This window comes from Arvicola amphibius, chromosome 3 (assembly GCF_903992535.2).
Source record: "Arvicola amphibius chromosome 3, mArvAmp1.2, whole genome shotgun sequence".
Taxonomy (NCBI): domain Eukaryota; kingdom Metazoa; phylum Chordata; class Mammalia; order Rodentia; family Cricetidae; genus Arvicola; species Arvicola amphibius.
In genome coordinates, this window is record NC_052049.1 from 142277139 (window position 1) to 142295698 (window position 18560).

Below are 18560 nucleotides of genomic sequence, written 5' to 3' on the forward strand. Positions count from 1 at the left end.
GGTTTTCAGCTCAGGGCTCTGTTCACCAAGAAAAGCGATATTTTTAGATTGCTGACAAATAGATTGATAGGTAATTTACTTCTGAAAGGAAGATGTTTTCCTTGTCCTGGGTCTCAGGAAATCCAGAGGCATCCAACTCACTTCTATTGTTCACTGTAATAAGTATTCACATTTTAAATGAAATGGTATATTGTGAAACCAAAGGATTCACAAGTAGGCTCTTTGATTGTGGTGTGTGTGTGTGTGTGTTACCAGGGATTGAATCTAGGGCCTAGGGCTAGGTAAACACTCTGCCACCAAGTTATAATATTAGAAGGAAGTCATTTTAAAATAAGAGAAAATCAAAATACAGAATTTCTTAGCAAAATTCTTCAACTTTATTTTCTCAGAAGAAAATGACCAAAATGTTTGAAATTCAGTAAGAGTTTTTCTCTTATACTGGAAGCAGAGAATTTCATGCTGTATCTAAATTATACTCAAAATATTACAGAGTATCATAAATCTGATAGGTGAGGAAAAAGTCCCTGAGATTATAACCACAGAATTTCTAATCATGTATCACAACAGAAAAATGTATCAAGACTATAGCCATACCTCCCTGCCTACACTGGTCTTCTCTGAACTAAAGCTAAGTAGGGAGTGGTCAGGTTAGTGCTTGGGTGTGAGAAAGTGCATCAGCGGGCTGCAACCCATAGATATTCAGATGAATGTGTGCAAGGAATAGCAATAGTCTCTCTATCTCTCCACACCCCTGAATGGGTAGTTGTGTGTGTACATGTGTGTGTGTGCGTGCGTGCATGCTTGCGTGTGTGTGTTTGTGTGTGTGTGTGTGTGTGTGCATGCGCAGGGGCTACATCTTATAGAAAGATACAGGAAAGAATTTACAGATGCCAGAAGACAATGACAGGAAGCAGAGCAGAAAATATGAAATATGTTGTTAGTAAATGTCAAGTATAATGACAGTAAGAGGCGATATGCCATGTTCACAGAATTTTTGTCCTGTGAAGATGGCAGATAGAGAGAAGTTAGAAATATTAGTTCCTGTAAGAAAGAACCTTGAAACATTTCAGGTAAACCCCTGTCTGGGTGAGCAAGACTGAGTCCCTGCTAAAGGACAGCCAAGGCACACTTTGTTAACTAGCCCTCTCTCCCCAGGCTGTACCTGGAGCCAATTACACCAGAACTGCTGGGAGTGACCAGCTATCAGCAGGTTTCAGAGCTCCCTCTGGGCTTCTAATGAGCCAGATTTAAGAATTGCTGACCTAGATCTTGGCATCCTCCTTGTGTCTTCTAAGCAGGATGGTTTGTACATCCAACAAGACCTTATAAAACATCTACCTTGTGCCCAGCATTGTTCCAAGTAATGGTGATGAGAATTTAATGAGAACAATGAATGGCACGCACGAATGCCTTCCAGAGCATCAGAGTCCATGTGGAGAAGTTCATGCGACATCCTCATATCCATTGTAATAAAGAACAGAACAGTATCTCATTGGTGTTATTCACTAAGCTAGCGTTAGCCAAATGATAGGCACATATACACTCCCATAATTCTCTGTTTTGCTACTACCTCACTTTACATATAAGAATATTCATTTTCTGGTATCTAGTAGCCTGACTATAGCATAGCATAGCATAGCACAGCACAGCACAGCACAGCATAGCATAGCATAGCATACCATACCATACAATACCATATTATACTATACCATACCATAGCGGTCAGAGTGAAATGTTGGAGGAGGAAACCAGCAATTCAACTGGAAGGGAGATGCTGCTTTAACTTAAGGGAAACTTCAGTGTAAAATACCTTTAGCAAACTGATAAGTGGTTTCAGCGTAGAATAACAGCCATAAGACCAAAATGTGTGTGAGCATCATCGGTAGTGAAGCCAGAGCTCGCAGGAAGTTTAGTTGGGACCAACCAGACTTTCCTTGTGTCACTCGCGGACATTTGGCCACACACTACAAGTGAGTATCTCAACTAGAATGGCTATTCTCCCGGGGTCTGCTCAGTACAGCTAGTAACTGGCAAGACACCTACCAGCTCCTCATTGTTCAGTGATGTCCTGATGACCATGGCAAGTGACAGACCAGATTTCCGGGCAGCCAGGGTCTGAAATAGACAGGATTATGATGGATTAATATATGGCAAAGGTGGCTTGCATGCATTTCAGAAGGCAAAGATATAATAATGCTAGCTGTCACTGTTTTAGTAAAAAAAAAAAAAAGGGGGGCTTTGCCAACCTACCACTATGAATGGAACTCAATGACTGTTAAAACCAGAGACCCCTAAACTTGGCATTTGAGCCTTCATGAAACTGAAGTTCTTCCAAGAGATATGACTACTTAAAAGTTTCTGGGATAGAAAGAGGCTTCTAGAAGTTTGCTGTTCCCTGGGGTACAGTTATAATCTGTCAAGAAACATGTGCACTGATGACACCCAGCCTGACTGGAGAGCTGATCCGAGCTGTACCTCCTGGGGTGTTTTCTAGAATATTCTTCATATCTAGTGGGGATATGTCTCTCACACATCCTTATCAAGTGAATGAGCACCCAGATGGACATCATCGTCAATAGCATTCAGTACCTTTCCATTTCCACTATTATAAACTGAACTGTCAGTATCGGCTTCCTACCCAAAGACCATGCTATCAGAAGCATCACTGCTACAGAGAAGTTTAGAAATCGGGAGACCTGGATGAGATATGAACAGGCCATCCTCCCAGGAGCACAGGGAAGTCAGGTGGGAACATTGCGTCTCTTCAGCCCCACCTGCTCAGAAACACCCTCAGGATAATGATGCCGCACGGATGAAGCTACATGCATGCAAATAAATAAGTTACCTCGTGTCCATCCTTTACCCACAGTGTCAACCTGAAGAGGGTTACTTTTGAAGGTTTTACCTATAATAATTGTACTCCTCATCCCTAATAACTATGACTACTCACTTCTGTTGCTGGGATAAAGCATCTTAGGGAAGAAAGGTTTATTTGGCTTACAATTCCAGGCCTACCGTATTGGGGAAGTCAAGGCAGGAACTCAAGAAGATAGTTACATCACATCCATAGTAAAGAGCAGAGAGAAAATAATGGCAGCCTGCTTTGCTAGCTTCCTCCTCATTTTTATTCTCCAGACTCCCCTACTTAGGGAATGGTGCCACCCACAAAGGGCTGGATTTTCATCTGTCACTTATCGATTAATTGTCCACAAGCTAACCTAATCTGCATAATTCCTCATTAGGACTCACTTTCAAGTGTTTCTAGACTATACCAAGTTAACAGTTAAAATTAATCAGCATGAACTATTTGTTCCTAATTTTATGTTTTTCTTACATTTCTTTTGTGTTTAGTTTATATATATATATATATATATATATATATATATATATATATATATACTTTTTAGCTTCACAGAACTAAGCTTGATGTTAGATTCTTGGAGAATTTAACAGCACATTCAGATCCCACGTGTGTATGTGTGTATCACTAGGTAGCCCTGGCTGGCCTAGAACTCATTATGTACACCAAGCCAGCCTCTAACTCATGGACAGTTCATCCCTCTCTACCCTCTGAGTGTTGGAATTACAGGCACATATGGGAACTAAAACTTATTCCAGAGCAGCTCTATTTCACCACCTTGCCCTCTTTTTATCTCATGAATAAAATGAGTGTGTGTGTGAGAAGATCAGAGAATGATGAAATAAATTGAAAAGCACTTACCATGGCCTGAAGAGTCCAGGAGCAAAAGGAAGCAACATTTAAATCATTAAACATATGAGAAATGGGTAAAGCACGAGAATGTTCCCTTAGTGTAACAGAAAAATTCTATGCTGTCCTGACAAGAATCCGAGCTAACTCTATCATGTGTAGTGCTTTCCACTGCAGGATCATACAGGGTGCCATCTTAATTAACTATCATTTTGGAGAATTAGTGTGTGTGTGTGTGTGTGTGTGTGTGTGTGTGCATGTGCACATGCACACCCATGAATGCAGGTGCCCGCAGAGTATAGAAAAGGGTCCCAGACTTCAGAACTGGAGTTACAGGTGATTGTGAGACACCTGATGTGTGTGCTGTAAACCAAATTCTGGTCTTCTGCAAAGGTAGCATGTACTCTTAACCACAGAGGTTAACCTCTAGCCCCGTAACATTTCATTTCAACATTAAAGTGACTGCCTTTAGTGGTTTTCTTAGCAAAATCAAATGTTGCTAATATAAAAATTATTCACATTGATGCTAAAAGTGATATTAATTTTTGTATAACGTAAATTCTGATATTAAACTACTAAGAGTATTACATGCACATAGAGAAATTTAGCTTTTCATGGCCCAGAATCTTGTTTTGTGTATCACCACACCTAGCCTGTAAGAAGTCTGGATAACAGAGCAACAGTATTTGACATTCAGAAGGGCTTTTCCTTTTAAGATTTATTTTTCAGTTATGTGTATGTGTGCATCTGTGTGTGTATGCCACAGTATGCATGTGCCAATAGAGGCCAGTAGAGGGCAGCAGATCCACCACAGCTAGTGTTAACAGGTCTTTGTTAGTCACTCAACTTGAATACTGTGAACAAAGAAAACTCAGGTTTTCTGCAAAAGCAGTTAGTGTGTTTAACCATTGAAATATCTCTCCAGGTATAAGCATTTTTTTTTCATGATAGAACACAGACCACTGTCCCACGGTCAGGTCTCGGCATTTCTGAGTGGTCTTAGAATTCCCCTTGCAGGAGGGTAAGCTTCAGAGTCATGTTCAAGACCAACACAAATGTTAATGACTTGGAAACGGCAATCTTCTTTTGATGGAAGAGCTTAGTAATTTAGCTAGACTCGTTTGTCACATGTAAGAAGATTGGTTAGCACCATCTGTTTCCATTATAAAGTCTGGAGTCTACTGTGTTGAAGTGAAGAAACCTAAAGCAAGCTTTAAACTTTGTAAGTTAATCTTGTAATCCTTCACAGTATTGAACATCAAAGACCAGCTCCAACAGCTTACTTGGTCTTCTCTGCTATTTCTTCTGGCTCAATTTTAAAGTCAGTTTAACTAAAAATGTGTAATTTCCACTGATGTCAAAAGCAGTTGAAAGGTTAAAGTCATTTCTTTCATCAGAATCATTTTTTTAAAAAAAAAAAATAATGTATGTGTTAGTGCTGGGCAGACTCTGGGTTTGCTTACTTTACCCCATGAAATATTTATGAGCTAGGTAGTCAATGAGAAAGGCTCTACATTTTAACAAAGGAAACATCAAGGCATGCAGTCAGGGAGAATTAAGCAGGAGTAACTCACCACATCCCGTACAATAGGTAATGTCTTTTTCCTGCGGAGATCAGGCATGCTATCTATTCCATAGAGTCCACGGCCAGCCCTGAGTGGGGACAAAAAAAAGCCATGATTTCAACAGTTGAAATGGCATTGTACGAGGGAAAACATCCCCACTGTTTATATAAAGGCTGTGAAAATATCGAGTGGAGATCATTGTTTTCAATTTATTTGCAAAACGGTAAAAATTCATGAAGGCTCAAAAAGACTCCAGGCTTTTGTCCAGGGCGAAACTCCAGCTGCTGCAGCTGCTGACGGTTTGTGTAGAGACCCGATGTGTGGAAACTTTAAATGCACACGGCCTGGGTAGACATGTTTTTCTCCTGTCGGTATTACTGAGAGTAGGGTCAAAAATTTTAGGGACACACAGAAGTTGCTGTCGCCAGCAGAAACCACAACCAAAGCATTCCTGGTACAAGAGTAGTGAAGACGTCTTTGTCACCTAAGTTCCATTTTGTTGTTGTTCTGCGTGCTGCCTCATTAGTCACTCAGCTCCACAATAGCGTTTTTACGAACCACGGGCAAATTTCAAGCACTAAACCATAGGCTTCTCTTACCTGAATTTCTCTCACAAGTAAATACATGGGATTAAAAGATTTGCTGTCCTTTATTTTGTAACAGTAACAAAGGTTAGGTCAGCTAAATATTCATCTCAAGTCTATTGATTAAATGAACTTCTAAGAATGCAATGAATGAACATGTGAGGGAAATACTACAGGGCTGGCATCATGGCTCTGTGGTTAAGAACATTTGTTTAAACATGAGGACTAGAGATCAAATTCCAGCACTGCAAAAAGCTAGATGTCCCCTAAACACCTACAACCCCATATCTAAGGTGGGGGTATGGAGACAGGAGGATGGTCTTGAAATTGCAAGCCACAGGTTTAGGGAGAGACCTTGCCTCACAGGAATAGGTGTAGAAGTTCAGCAGAGGACATCCCGTCCCTTTTCTGACTTCTGTGTACACATGCACACTCTGAACATGGTCTCCTCTCTCTCTCTCTCTCTCTCTCTCTCTCTCTCTCTCTCTCTCTCTCTCTCTCTCTCTCTCTCTCTCGCACACACAGACACAGACACACACAGATAGATAAGATAAATCTTTAAAAACTTAAGTGCAAACTGCAAAATTGAAAATATGCAAGCTAGTACGATCCTGTGTGTGTGTGTGTGTGACTATGTATGCATAGAAAATATATAGATGGCTCTTGTTCAAACTTCAAAGTGTATAGAATGAAAGCAGGTAAGAGAAGAGGAGACTCACATAACGGTAAGTGGTTTTCTAATAATATATAATTTTATGTATGTATAGTGGTTAGAATACTTTTAAGAAATACATTTTTAATTATTTTTTAAAAACGATCTTTTCTCATTTTCCCACTCCCTCCCCTACTCTGACTCTGACCACTTTTCACCTCACCCAACCTCTTCCACTCCTCAGAGTGGATAGGGCATTCATGCATGGAGAGTCAACCAAGTCTAGCACATCACTCTGAAGCAGGACCAAGGCCCTCCTCCCCCCTATATTTAGGCTGAGTAAGGTATCCCTCCAAAGAGAATGGACTCCAAAAAAAAACAGTTCAAGTTGTAGGGAATAAATCCTGGTCCCACTGTCAGTGGCCCGACGGACTGCCCCAGTTGTATAACTGTCGCCCACATTCAGAGGACCTAGTTTGTTCCTATGCTGGCTCCCCTGCTGTCAGTCCAGAGGTAGTGAGCTCCCATTAGCTCAGGTCAGCTGTTTCTGTATGTATCTCCATCACGGTCTTAACCCCTTTGTTCATTTTATCGCTCCTCCCTCTCTTCGACTGGACTTTGGGAGCTCAGTCCAGTGCTCTGCTTTGGATCTCCGCATCTGCTTCCATCAATTTCTGGATGAAGGTTCTATGATGACAATTAACATAGCCATGAATGTGATTACAGGGGAAGGCCAGTTCAGGCCCCCTCTCCACTACTGCCTGTCAGTGTTTCTTTAAAAGTGAGTTTGGTACACTGAGCTTAGCCTCCTCTCGTCACTTCTGCTTTTGGCTACTTTGAGATAGGTTTGTCTGTAGCCCTGGCTTGCCTCCAATTCTCTATGTAGCCAAGGATGACTCTGAACTTCTGATTCTCCCGATTTTACCTCCCAAGTGCCGGATGACAGGTCTGTGCCAACACGCCTGGATTCTGTGATACTGGTGATCAAACCTTGGGCCTAGCCTGCAGGTGTTCTGCCAACTAACTTACACCTTAGCTCCAATGTTGGTTTCTCACTGTGCCAAATCGAGTCATTCTGCACTGCCAATTAACTCCTAAAATCTAATGACAGTGCCTCCCTATGGGGACGTGGTCTATAAATCTCTCTTGATGCCTTGCACATCTGAGGACCAGCCTACTCACATAAGCAGCTCAGCTCCTGCTGATGGCGGTGGCCTGGCAGCGCTGCCTCCGTGATGGACTATAAGGATCGATGACAGGTTATTGGTATTTTAGAGGCCCATCCTCCACTGACACAGCAAATGGCCTCTGCTGTGACATTTAGCTTGACAGGGGACAGCTTTGTCTTCCTGGAATTTTTCCTCCCCAGCGGTCATAGTTTCAGTTTTTCATAGATTCAATTATTGGTTTGGTAATTGTTGGCAAATAAATCTTCAAAATTTATTGTACAACTCATAAAATAGTACTAAAAGTAAGCTAGCAATGAGGATAAAGCAGCGATGAAGGGATCATAGAGGCACAACTAAGCTTAGAGACAAGCATCAAACGATGCAGTGAATGTGAAGCTTGGGGAAGGCTTCATAAGAATAGCAAAGCGCCAGTGTTGGAGAGCTGCTTTGACCATTGGCAGCTGCAGTTTGAATTTGGCCCCATACAGAATCATGTGCTCTCTTAGAACTGTGAGGTTTTAAAAGACAACTGGACTGCACAGTTCACAAACTTTGTAGATGACATTGAGTCGGTCACACTGTCAAAAGGTTGGACATGCCTGACTTAAGTCAGAGGATAAAGGAGAGGACTGAATGTGGGCAGAGATCAACATGGATGGGGGAAGAGAGACGAGGAGGCAAGTGACATGCTTCACTCATGAGACCTATGATCCTGCTGTTCACAGTGTGGCCAAGATGCTAACACACGAGCCAGTTGCGTGGCCTGAGCCTTTGCCCCAGATAATAGGAGGCTGAGGTGTAGTTGAGCCCAGGTGTTCAAGCAGTTCCGGACAACATAGAATGAGACAATAATTCAAGAAAAGCAACTGAAGTCAAGCAAAATGAAAAACCAAAGCACCCCACCCCAAAAGTCCCCCAAACTAAATAAAGTTTAGCTACTTCCCAGAATAATTCAAACCGGGCACTCTAGGCCATGGGTTGTAAGAGTCACAGTGAGTCAGAGCTTCAGATTTGGGTTTTGGTGGCTCAACTTTTTCTTCCCTTTCTCTTCCTCTTGTTCATCCCCCTCCTCCCCTCCTCATTTTGTTCCCTCTTCTTCTTCTTCTTCTTCTTCTTCTTCTTCTTCTTCTTCTTCTTCTTCTTCTTCTTCTTCTTCTTCTTCTTCTTCTTCTTCACTTTTTTATACCAGAATAGCATTTTGTCTTCATATTTTCTGCTTTATCATTTGCTTTTAATTGACTACTAATTGTGTATATTTTTTAAATCACATAAATTTTCAGTCAGGTTGGTACCCACCATCTTTTCACCTGCAGTTTGTGGTGTAAATATTGAGTGCTCTTCTGAACACTAGAAAGTGGCAGACTAGGAAAGAGAAGAAGAGCCGTAAACTTACTTTTCTTCACACCCATCTTCACAAAGCTCACTAACAAGCTCTTAGTATAAGTCCCTAAATTCCTACCTTCTCCACAGCGCACAAGCACAGAGATCTCTTGCTATGCAAAGCAGTTTTAACGGTATTTTCTGTATCATTCACTCCAATTTTAGGCTGTGATTCTAAGAAATGTCTCCACATCTCCCCGTGAGCCATAACAATATGAAGTATACATTAGCTAACAAATTCTACAGCACTCCACACCCATCATACTAACTGCTGCCTTCAAATAGCTCAAAATGTTTTGACTTGTAAATAATATAACTGCCACAGCCATATCAAGAAACATGGTCCATTAAGACGATGATTGAGAAAGAGATTGTATAAACAGCTGTGTTGCGCAATCGAGCTGTGTGCTTTGTTTCCTATCAATTGTCATTAATTGTTTTTTTTTTGCCCTGTTTTCTTACAGAGTATGATTGAAATTGCCAGAAGATTTTCAGAAACTTAAGCTAAACTGACAGATGTTTAAGAATAAGTTTCACACACTTCTTGGCCCTTTTTTTTCTGTCTTGTGACTGTTTTAGCAGAAAGTAGACATATAAAGACCTAATCTGGTACCATAGAGGCCAGACCAACTTCCCTTCAAACTGGAGTTGTAAAGCCACCCAGTGTGAGTGTCGGGACCAAACTCTGTAAAAACAGTAAGCAATTTTAACCACTGAGCCACTACTTGAGCCCACGAAGTAAATTCATCTATGTGTGTGTGTATGTATAGAGGATTTTTTTATTCTCTCATATATTACATCATGACCATCAAAATGGATTCTTTTTTTTTTTTTTTTTTTTTTTGGTTTTTCGAGACAGGGTTTCTCTGCAGCTTTAGAGCCTGTCCTGGAACTAGCTCTTGTAGACCAGGCTGGTCTCAAACTCACAGAGATCCGCCTGCCTCTGCCTCCCGAGTGCTGGGATTAAAGGCGTGCGCCACCTCCGCCCAGCTCAAAATGGATTCTTAACCCCCACAGATAGGCCCCTGTGATTTCATTTAAGATCAAGTGTCTATTTCTTTTTACTTTTACAATTTCATCATCACTATAAAAAGGTTATATATAATATATTAAAATGAAATTATATATATATACATATATATATATATATGCTTATCCATGTAGCATTAATAAAGATTTCCTGTAAACTTAGACCCCAGGCTGTGTGGCTTGATGGTAGAGTTCTTGCCTATGAAGATGAGGCCTAGATTCTCAGCAGTGAAAAATAATAAAGTCTGCTCACTGGCTTCACAATGCAAGAGCACACTGGATACCTCCTGTAAATCTACAAGATGCAGAAGCAATCTCACCAGGAGAGAGGTGGGGAAGACTAAACTTTTAAAAATGAGAAAGACTGAAATTAACAGTGGGCAAAGGACCAGCCTTTCAGATTGGAGGTCAAGGGCGGTACTCGAGTCCAGCAACTCCCTAGACTCTGTAAAGAGGGGGTCAGAAGAAGATGCGGAAACATCCGGTAGACCAGTAACCGAAGGAGAGGACTCATTTTAGGTAGATGCATTTTAATGACAGCACTTCAGCTATTGTTGATTGGATTACCGTGACTCTACTGTGGCCAACAAACTAGCTAAAGACAATAGACAATTAGTGTGGGACTTACCAGGTGCCAGGTACAATGAATACAATTACAATTGACATTGACATTTGCATATAATCCAAAACATGTGGATTTCATTTCCTTCTAAGGGATTACTAGGTAGTACTTATAACTACTTCCCTCATTTTAGGAATGAGAAACGGAGAATTAGAACCCTTCAGAATCATTTGGAAGGCACTACCCAACGACAGTGGTAGAATTTGAGCCCATACCTGAAAGCACATCAAGTTGTAATGACAATAAGACAGGATCATCCCATTATCAATCACGGTGATGAGTGAGGCCACAGCAAATTCAATTCGACAGTTCATGACACTGAAGTTAGACGCCTGTCTGTCTAGACCACGCAGCTGATATAGCCCCGAGTTTGACTTTACTGCAGGATTATTCTGCCTTAGTCTTCATGTATTTATGGGCAAGTAGGCTCTGGCCAGCATGAGGTAAGCGGTCTGCCTGGCCGAGCAAGAGTTCTGGATAATATTTAGGTTATTTTCAAAATATCTCACGAGAGTTATTATCTTCAAATTAGAAAACACATCCCATAGCGTAAATGCCCCAGTCCTCCACCAATAGCTTCCCTCTATTACACAAGAATTGCGGCTAGACATGGGAGCCACTTAGACTGCAGACAGTACAAACGGGGTACATTCCATGGTGACGAGCTACCACTGAACTCTCAGGAAAATTAAGACTCATACTTGACAAAATGAATGTTATTTTGTACCTAAATCAAGCAGAAAGTTTCTTGGAAGGATATTTGCTCTATTATTCAAGCTTTGAAATTATTATTATTTGCTTTTTGAGATACGGTATTACTACAGAGCCTAGGGTCTTCTAGAACTCTCTGTGTAGCCCCCAAATGCCTTAAAATGTATGCTCTTCACTTCTGAAGTGTAAGGGATTACAGGCATGTGCTATAATGCATATTGTAAAAGGCTTAAATGAATATTATTTTAACTGTAATGTCAGTAACTGTACCTTGTGGGCTTCAGAGTGGTTTTCTGATTAAGTATGCGATATATATGATAATATATAACTTACTTTAAATGTATGGATGTTTTGTCTGCATTTGTGCATGTGCACCACGGGCATGCAGTGCCTGTGGAGGAGAGAAGAGAGAATAAGATCCCCTGGGAGAGTTACAGTTGATTGCGAGTCACCATGTGAGAGTTGGGGCAGCCAGTGTTCTAAACTGATGAACCATCTTTCTAGCTCTAATAATGTTCTTGAATAGCCCTAATAACATACTGAACACATGGAGACTCCAGGAAGATGCTAGGAGAATACAACATGAGAAACAGCAGGCAGTATATGAAAACTGTTTAGTGTTCCTCATCACCAGGGCTTCGTGCAGTACCCTCAGGGGAGTCCATTACACCTGCTCAAATGGCTGCTATCGGCAAGACAAAAGAGTGGTGTTGTGAGGAAGAAGAGGGACTTGCACGCTTTTGTGGCTTGTAGAATAGAATAGTCATCATGTGCAATAGTACGAGGAGTCCTCATACAGTAAACAGACACAGTGACAGCAAATGACTGCAACTTGATTACTGCGATCCAGCCTGAGGAGGTGGCATAAGCACGCCGAGAGATTTTGTACCCCTTTGTTTTTCTCCTTGTAGATAATCTTATTGCCGCATTACACGTAAGAGCAGAAATGAATGGAGATTCCACATGCAGATGAATGACAAAGGAAATGTGGTGTGTCACAGAATGCTCTCTGGCTATAGAAGAGGAAATCCCAGTGCTTGTGACAGAAAGGATGACTGTGAAGGATACCAGGTCTCTCTAGAGGAGAAATTGAAAAATGTCGACTCTGTGAAATGGCAGTTATCAGGATCTGGGTTGGGCGGCACACTCGTGGGACCAGAGAAATACTGGTCAGAGGATATGAAGTCTAAGTGAGATACAGACACCATGATGAATATAATTAATATATCATGGGTTTTTTCACAAATTGCTGGGTGAATGTTAAGCATTTTTATTCAAAAATGTTAATTATGTTATATAATGTATAGTTATCACTTTTTAGTATATATACTTTGTCACTATATATAAAATGAAAGTACAAATAGTTTGTTTGGTTGGTTAAAAAGTAATAATCGGAGATAAGATTATCTACAAGGAGAAAAACAGCAAGCATTTTTCCCAAAGGTTGATCTTTTTGACTATAAAACAAAGTGGTTTGATTTCCATACTAGGATGACTAATAGGCTAATGTCCATTGAATAGCTGATTTCTGTCAGATAACAGAAAACAGAATGACTCTATACAAAAGGGATGTTAAATTAATTGAATTCCTTAAAAAAATAATGCCTAGCACTTCTGATTAATTCTCCAAGACAGTTGTTGGGATAGCTGGATGATTCATTTTCTTAGAGTCAAGGAACATTTAAGATTGTGAGAGATTAATAACAAGTTATTCTAAATCTCTTTAGTTTAATCCTTTACTGGCTAATGCATAATAATGCTTCACTTCTTCACTTAGTATTAATTTTCACACCCATTTAACCCAACTGCTCTGACAATAATCATGCATGTCGTTACTCTCTGAATGTAAACTAGCCAACATGTTCCCTTCTCACGCTACCAATATTACTGTTAAGAGTGAATAGCTGTTAGAGTGTGTACTCACTTATAAGTGGATATTAGGCCGAAAGCAAAGAACAACCAGACTACAACCCTCAGCCCCAGAGAAGATAGGTAAAAAAGAGGACCCTAAGAAAGATGCATGAATCTCCCTGGGAAGAGGCAATAGATGAGATTTCTTGGGTAAACTGGGGGTAGAAGGAAGGGGAGAGGGGGATGGAAAGATGAGGGATCAGGATAGCCAAGTTGGAAAGATGTTGAGGGGGGAGAGTAATGAGAGAGATATCTTGATAGAGGCAGTCATTATGGGGTTAGAAAGAAACCTGGTGCCAGGGAAACTTTCTGGAACCCACAAGGATGACCCCAGCCGAGACTCCTAGCAATAGTGGAGAGAGTACCTGAACTGGCCTTCCCCTGTGATCAGATTGGTGACTACCCTCATTGTCATCACAGAGCCTTCATCTAGTAACTGACGGAAGCAGATGTAGAGATCTACAGCCAAGCACTGGGCCAAACTCTGGGAGTCCAGTTGAAGAGAGGGAGGAGAGATTATATGAGCAAGGGGTTCAAAGTCATGACAGGAAATTTATAGAGACAGCTGGCCTGAGCTTGAGGGAGCTCACAGACTCTGGAATCTGGACAGACAGTTAGGGAGCCTTTGTGGGACTAAGCTAGGACCTCTGCATCTGGGTGACTTGTATAGCTTGGTCTTTTCTAGGGTCCCTAGCAGTGGGACCAGACCTGTCCCTGATGTATGAGCTGGCTCTTTGGAACCTATTCCCTATTGTGGGATACCTTGCCCAGACTTGATGCAAGGAGGAGGAGCTTGGTCCTGCCTCAACTTGACATACCATGCTTTGTTGACTCCCATGGGAGGCCTTACCCCATCTGAATGAAGATGGAGGAGGAATGGATGGGGAGGGGGTAGAAGGGAGGTAGAAGAAGGGAACAGGAGGAGAGGAGAGGGGGAAACTGTGGTTGGTATGTAAAACAAATATAAATAAATAATCATAGAAACAAATAAATAAAATTTTAAAAAGAGCCTTTGCCTATATAATTGAAGACCCACTCCTAATACAGGATTAAACACTAGTTCCTAAATGCATTTTGGGGTCACATTTAATCACACCTAAGACATCATATTATTGCTCACAAACTAGAGGAGCTCAGGGCTTCAGACAGTATGGCATTCCGTCTTTTCCTACAGTCTAACAGGAGGGCAATGAATTGACACAGAGGCAAAGACCCTGCCTCCAAGCAGGAGAATCTGAGTTCAATGCCAAGGTCCCGCATGGCAGAAGAAGAGAGAGTTTAGTGCTGGCTATTTCTCTCATCTGCCCCTCCCCACATCTTTTATTATTCTAATATTGTTCCTGTAATCTTTTCATCGATGTGTTTATTACCCAGCTTCTCCATTTGGCTCCTTGATTCATTTTACCCTGAACAAAGTGGCTGTGTCTACTCTCCTATAAACATTCAGCCATGACACCAATGTGATAGGGTGGGTGTTTTAAGACCAGCCCAGCAGTATTGTTTGTAACACGCAGGAGGACAAATCAAGGACATAGAGATGGCCTATGAATGGTTGAAGTAATGCCATTTTTCTTGATGGATTCTTTAATGAGGGTCACAACGGAGGTGGTTGCTCCATTGTCTTTTCCAACCCTCCATTCCACTTTATGAACTTTGGTAAAAAATAAAAAATAAAAAACCCAATTTGGACCGCTATAAAAATTTAAAGAATAAATGGCCTCTATGTCACAGACACTTTGTATTCTACTAAATTACTTTTTCCTTTCTTGGTCATTTGACCTCATAAAGCTCCATAATGCTAAATTAACAATTTAGACAGGGCCCTCTGGATCTAGTTCTTTCTCTCTCTCCTCTCTCTCTGTCAAATCCATATTCCTCTGAAGCACATTTCCAGAAGCATTGACTTCCTTCTTATTTATCTTTACATCATTTTTGAAAAGCTAATGGCAGTTAAGGTTTTTGAAAGAGATACTCGGGCTATGAAAGAATACGATTCTGGTGGGAAAGGAGAATGTGCGTCATATTTCCAGTGACTAAAGCCTGGGCTGGAGAGATGGCTCAGTGGTTTAGAGCACTTGCTGCTCTTCTTGATGGCCTCTGTTCAGTTCCTAGCACCCACACCAGGTGGCTCACAGCCACTTGTAACTTCGGATGCAGGGAATCTGGAACCCTCACTGGCCTCTGTGAGCACCTGCATGTAAAACATGCACATATATAAACTCAGGCACACACTCCTACACAGGCATGTGAAATAATAAATAACCCCCCAAATCACCATACTGAGATAGGAAAAGAAAATAATCTAATGGTCCTCTATATTTTTATGAGATAAAACCTAAACACAACTTTTGGTGGTTTTCGTAGGTAGGGACAGTTGAGGACAATGTCAGCTGTCAGAGATTAACTTCTAACCACTCAATCACTATATCCATATATCCTCAAGCCTCATTATCTAACAAATTGTTAAGTAGACAATGTAGCCTTTTCCAAAACTTTTGGCTCCCCATATCACCCCCCTTTTACCTATCCTGTGGTTTATATGTACCCAAATAACCCTCATACATTACTGTATGCTGCTGAGCAGAAAATATGCAACCCACACACTTTATCATAATTAAGCATCAATTACTATTTGGAAACAATTTCCCCTAAATTAAAACTCATGCTGGATAGGGTCTCCCCTTAGAGAGCTAACGTTCAAACTTCTGTAGTAACTGTGAAATTGTGTGTGCTTTTGTACCTTGGCTTGGAGCTAATTTCCTTAGTAATCTTTTCTGGGAAATCTCTGGCTCCATTTACACACAATTTGCAAAATACAATCATTTGTAATTAATGAAAGGCCAGCTGCTTAATAGGCTAGACCCAAATGTCATTAAGTGGAATCAAATATCCAATAGCAAAGAAACTGTATTTCTTAAAACCTGAAATCGTAGATTCCTTTTAATTATAGTTTGGTAGATGCCGGCTGCATATTTTAATCCCTGAAAATTTTAACAATTAAAGCCTCTTCCATTAGTGCTGAGAATCAGGCAAGCCTGAAGGCAAACGTGAAAGCTATTAGGTGGTTTCTGGCCTTTTCGGCCCAACTCCCTCCGCTTTGTAGACCATGTGTCTAGCAACCTTTCTTTTGGAACTCCTGGTTTTCTGTTGGTGAGGCACCCCACCACCAACAGAAGACACACTCATATTTTCTGAGTGGCTCCAGGGCAAGGCCTTTCTGGCTTGCTCACCTCAAGGACAGACCTAAGATGAGCGAGAAAAACAGAAACTCATCTCAGGGATCCCCGTGTCCCCAGATAAGACCACAGGGTCAAGTCCTGGTTATGCATGGCATGTGGTTATGGCGGAGCTGCAAGGAGACTATAAGATTCTTAGGGTACAGTTAGGATCACATATGCCCTGTTGTGGTTTTAATCCACTGTTGACCAGGGGTGGGTGCTATGGGGATTCCAATAAATACAATGCATTAAGATAGACTATACTGTAGTTTGCCATGATATATCACGGCAGTACAGTTTTTAAACATTCCTATGAGCAGGAACCCCTCCACCCTTATGCTTCACTTTGGCCATTCAGGCTGTCCCTTCACCTTCCTGGGTAAGTGATTGACACTCCTGTGATTGACAGAGCGCTGGCACCTATGCAACATAGAATTATCTCTCCTCCCTGAAGGTTTGGAGTTGAGTACCTCATCTGTTTGGCAAGCTACAAAAATAATTATGTGTTACAAAATAATTCATCTGCAAACCATGCCTGTGCTCCAGAAGGAGATTACCCAGGGCTGTGTAAATGACAAGAAGCTTAGTCCACAGGCTCCCATTGCAGGCTCTCAAATACTGGATTGAAGAGGCAAAGACCAACCAATCATGTTACCACTGTGCCCAGTTCATTCCTCTTAAGATACACACTAAATGATGAGCCAACTATACGTCTTTGCACATGACTGCTCAGATGAGAGACTCGTCAAAACCAGAAGCTATATATATTTACTTTCATCTCTAGTATTTAGAATAGGGATTTACATATATTTCTTAATAAATAAGAAAATTAATGAATGGAAGAATTATTTTTTAAACTTCTTTTTATATATTGAAGCAAACATGTCCAGGTTGAATGCACATGCACCTGGAGGTTGGGTATTTCTAATGAATATCTTGCATATCACCATAGAACCTTCACCTGGCATTGGATGGAGAAAATGACAGAGCCCCACATTGGAGCACCGGACTGAGCTCCCAAGGACCTGATGAGGAGCAAAAGGAGAGAGATCATGAGCAAGGAAGTCAGGACCCTGAGGGGTGCATTCACCCATTGAGACGGTGGGACAGAACTAACGGGAGACCACCAAGTCCAGTTGGAATGGGACTGATGGAACAGGGGACCAAACCAGACTCTCTGAATGTGGCTGACAGTGGAGGAGGACTGAGAAAGCAAGGACAACGGCGATGGGCTTGGACTCTTCAGCATGGGCAGGCTCACTGTGAGCCTTGTCAGCTTGGTTGCTCACCTTCTGGACTTAGGGGGAGTTGGGAGGACCTTGGACTTAACATAGTGAAGGGAACCCTGATGGCTCTTTGACCTGGAGAGGGAGGGAGTGGGGGTATGCGTGGAAGGGAGGGGAAGGAAGGGGGAGGAATTGGGGAGGAGATGGAAATCTTTAATAAAAAAATGAGAAAAAAAAAGATTGCCTCAGATTTCTTTTCCGTCTCAGTGTTCAGATGATTGCTGTTGACAGGTATGCTTGTATGGTCAATGGAGAAGTCAATTCATTGTTTCTCTAGGCCAAATATTCTTGCTGGTGTTACCACGGGGGTGTTTTCTCTCCTCTTGACAATCAGAGGCAAAAGTGAAGTGTTCCTTAGAAAGGCACCTGACACTTCAGGTAGAGCGGCTAGGAGCTCACACCCAACCCATGGTGGGAAGACAGCTATTTAAACAATGACAAACCCATCTATGCTGAGCTTAAAGAGCGGAATCACTCTGCCAGCGAGCTGCCAACTAGTAGTCTAGAATTTTTATTCAAAACCAGCTTTTAACAATACAAACACAGGCATAATCAGAATGAGTGGGGAAAGGACACAGGAAGACACATAGTGGGGAAGGCTTTACTTTAGGTGGTTGCCATGGAGACACCTGCCACCTACCTCAGTTTACAGTCCTTTTTCTGTGTGTCTAGATGCAAGAGTGACATTCAGAGATACTATCGAATGCCGTGATTTTAGAGAGGA

The 18560-nt window shown here is 41.5% G+C and overlaps 1 protein-coding gene across 2 annotated transcripts in view; it reads right to left on the reverse strand.

Annotated features, from left to right (window-relative positions):
• Positions 1 to 18560, reverse strand: part of Unc13c (unc-13 homolog C) — a 417871-nt gene that overhangs the window by 260128 nt on the left and 139183 nt on the right. The window contains exons 4-6 of one of the 2 annotated variants that reach the window (XM_038322705.1): positions 5284 to 5362; positions 3722 to 3727; positions 2044 to 2115 (exon numbers count right to left, since the gene is read on the reverse strand). In XM_038322705.1, the coding sequence (XP_038178633.1) occupies positions 2044 to 2115; positions 3722 to 3727; positions 5284 to 5362 (157 nt within the window). The remainder of the gene's footprint in view (positions 1 to 2043; positions 2116 to 3721; positions 3728 to 5283; positions 5363 to 18560) is intronic. The other variant, XM_038322704.1, reaches the window with a different exon arrangement.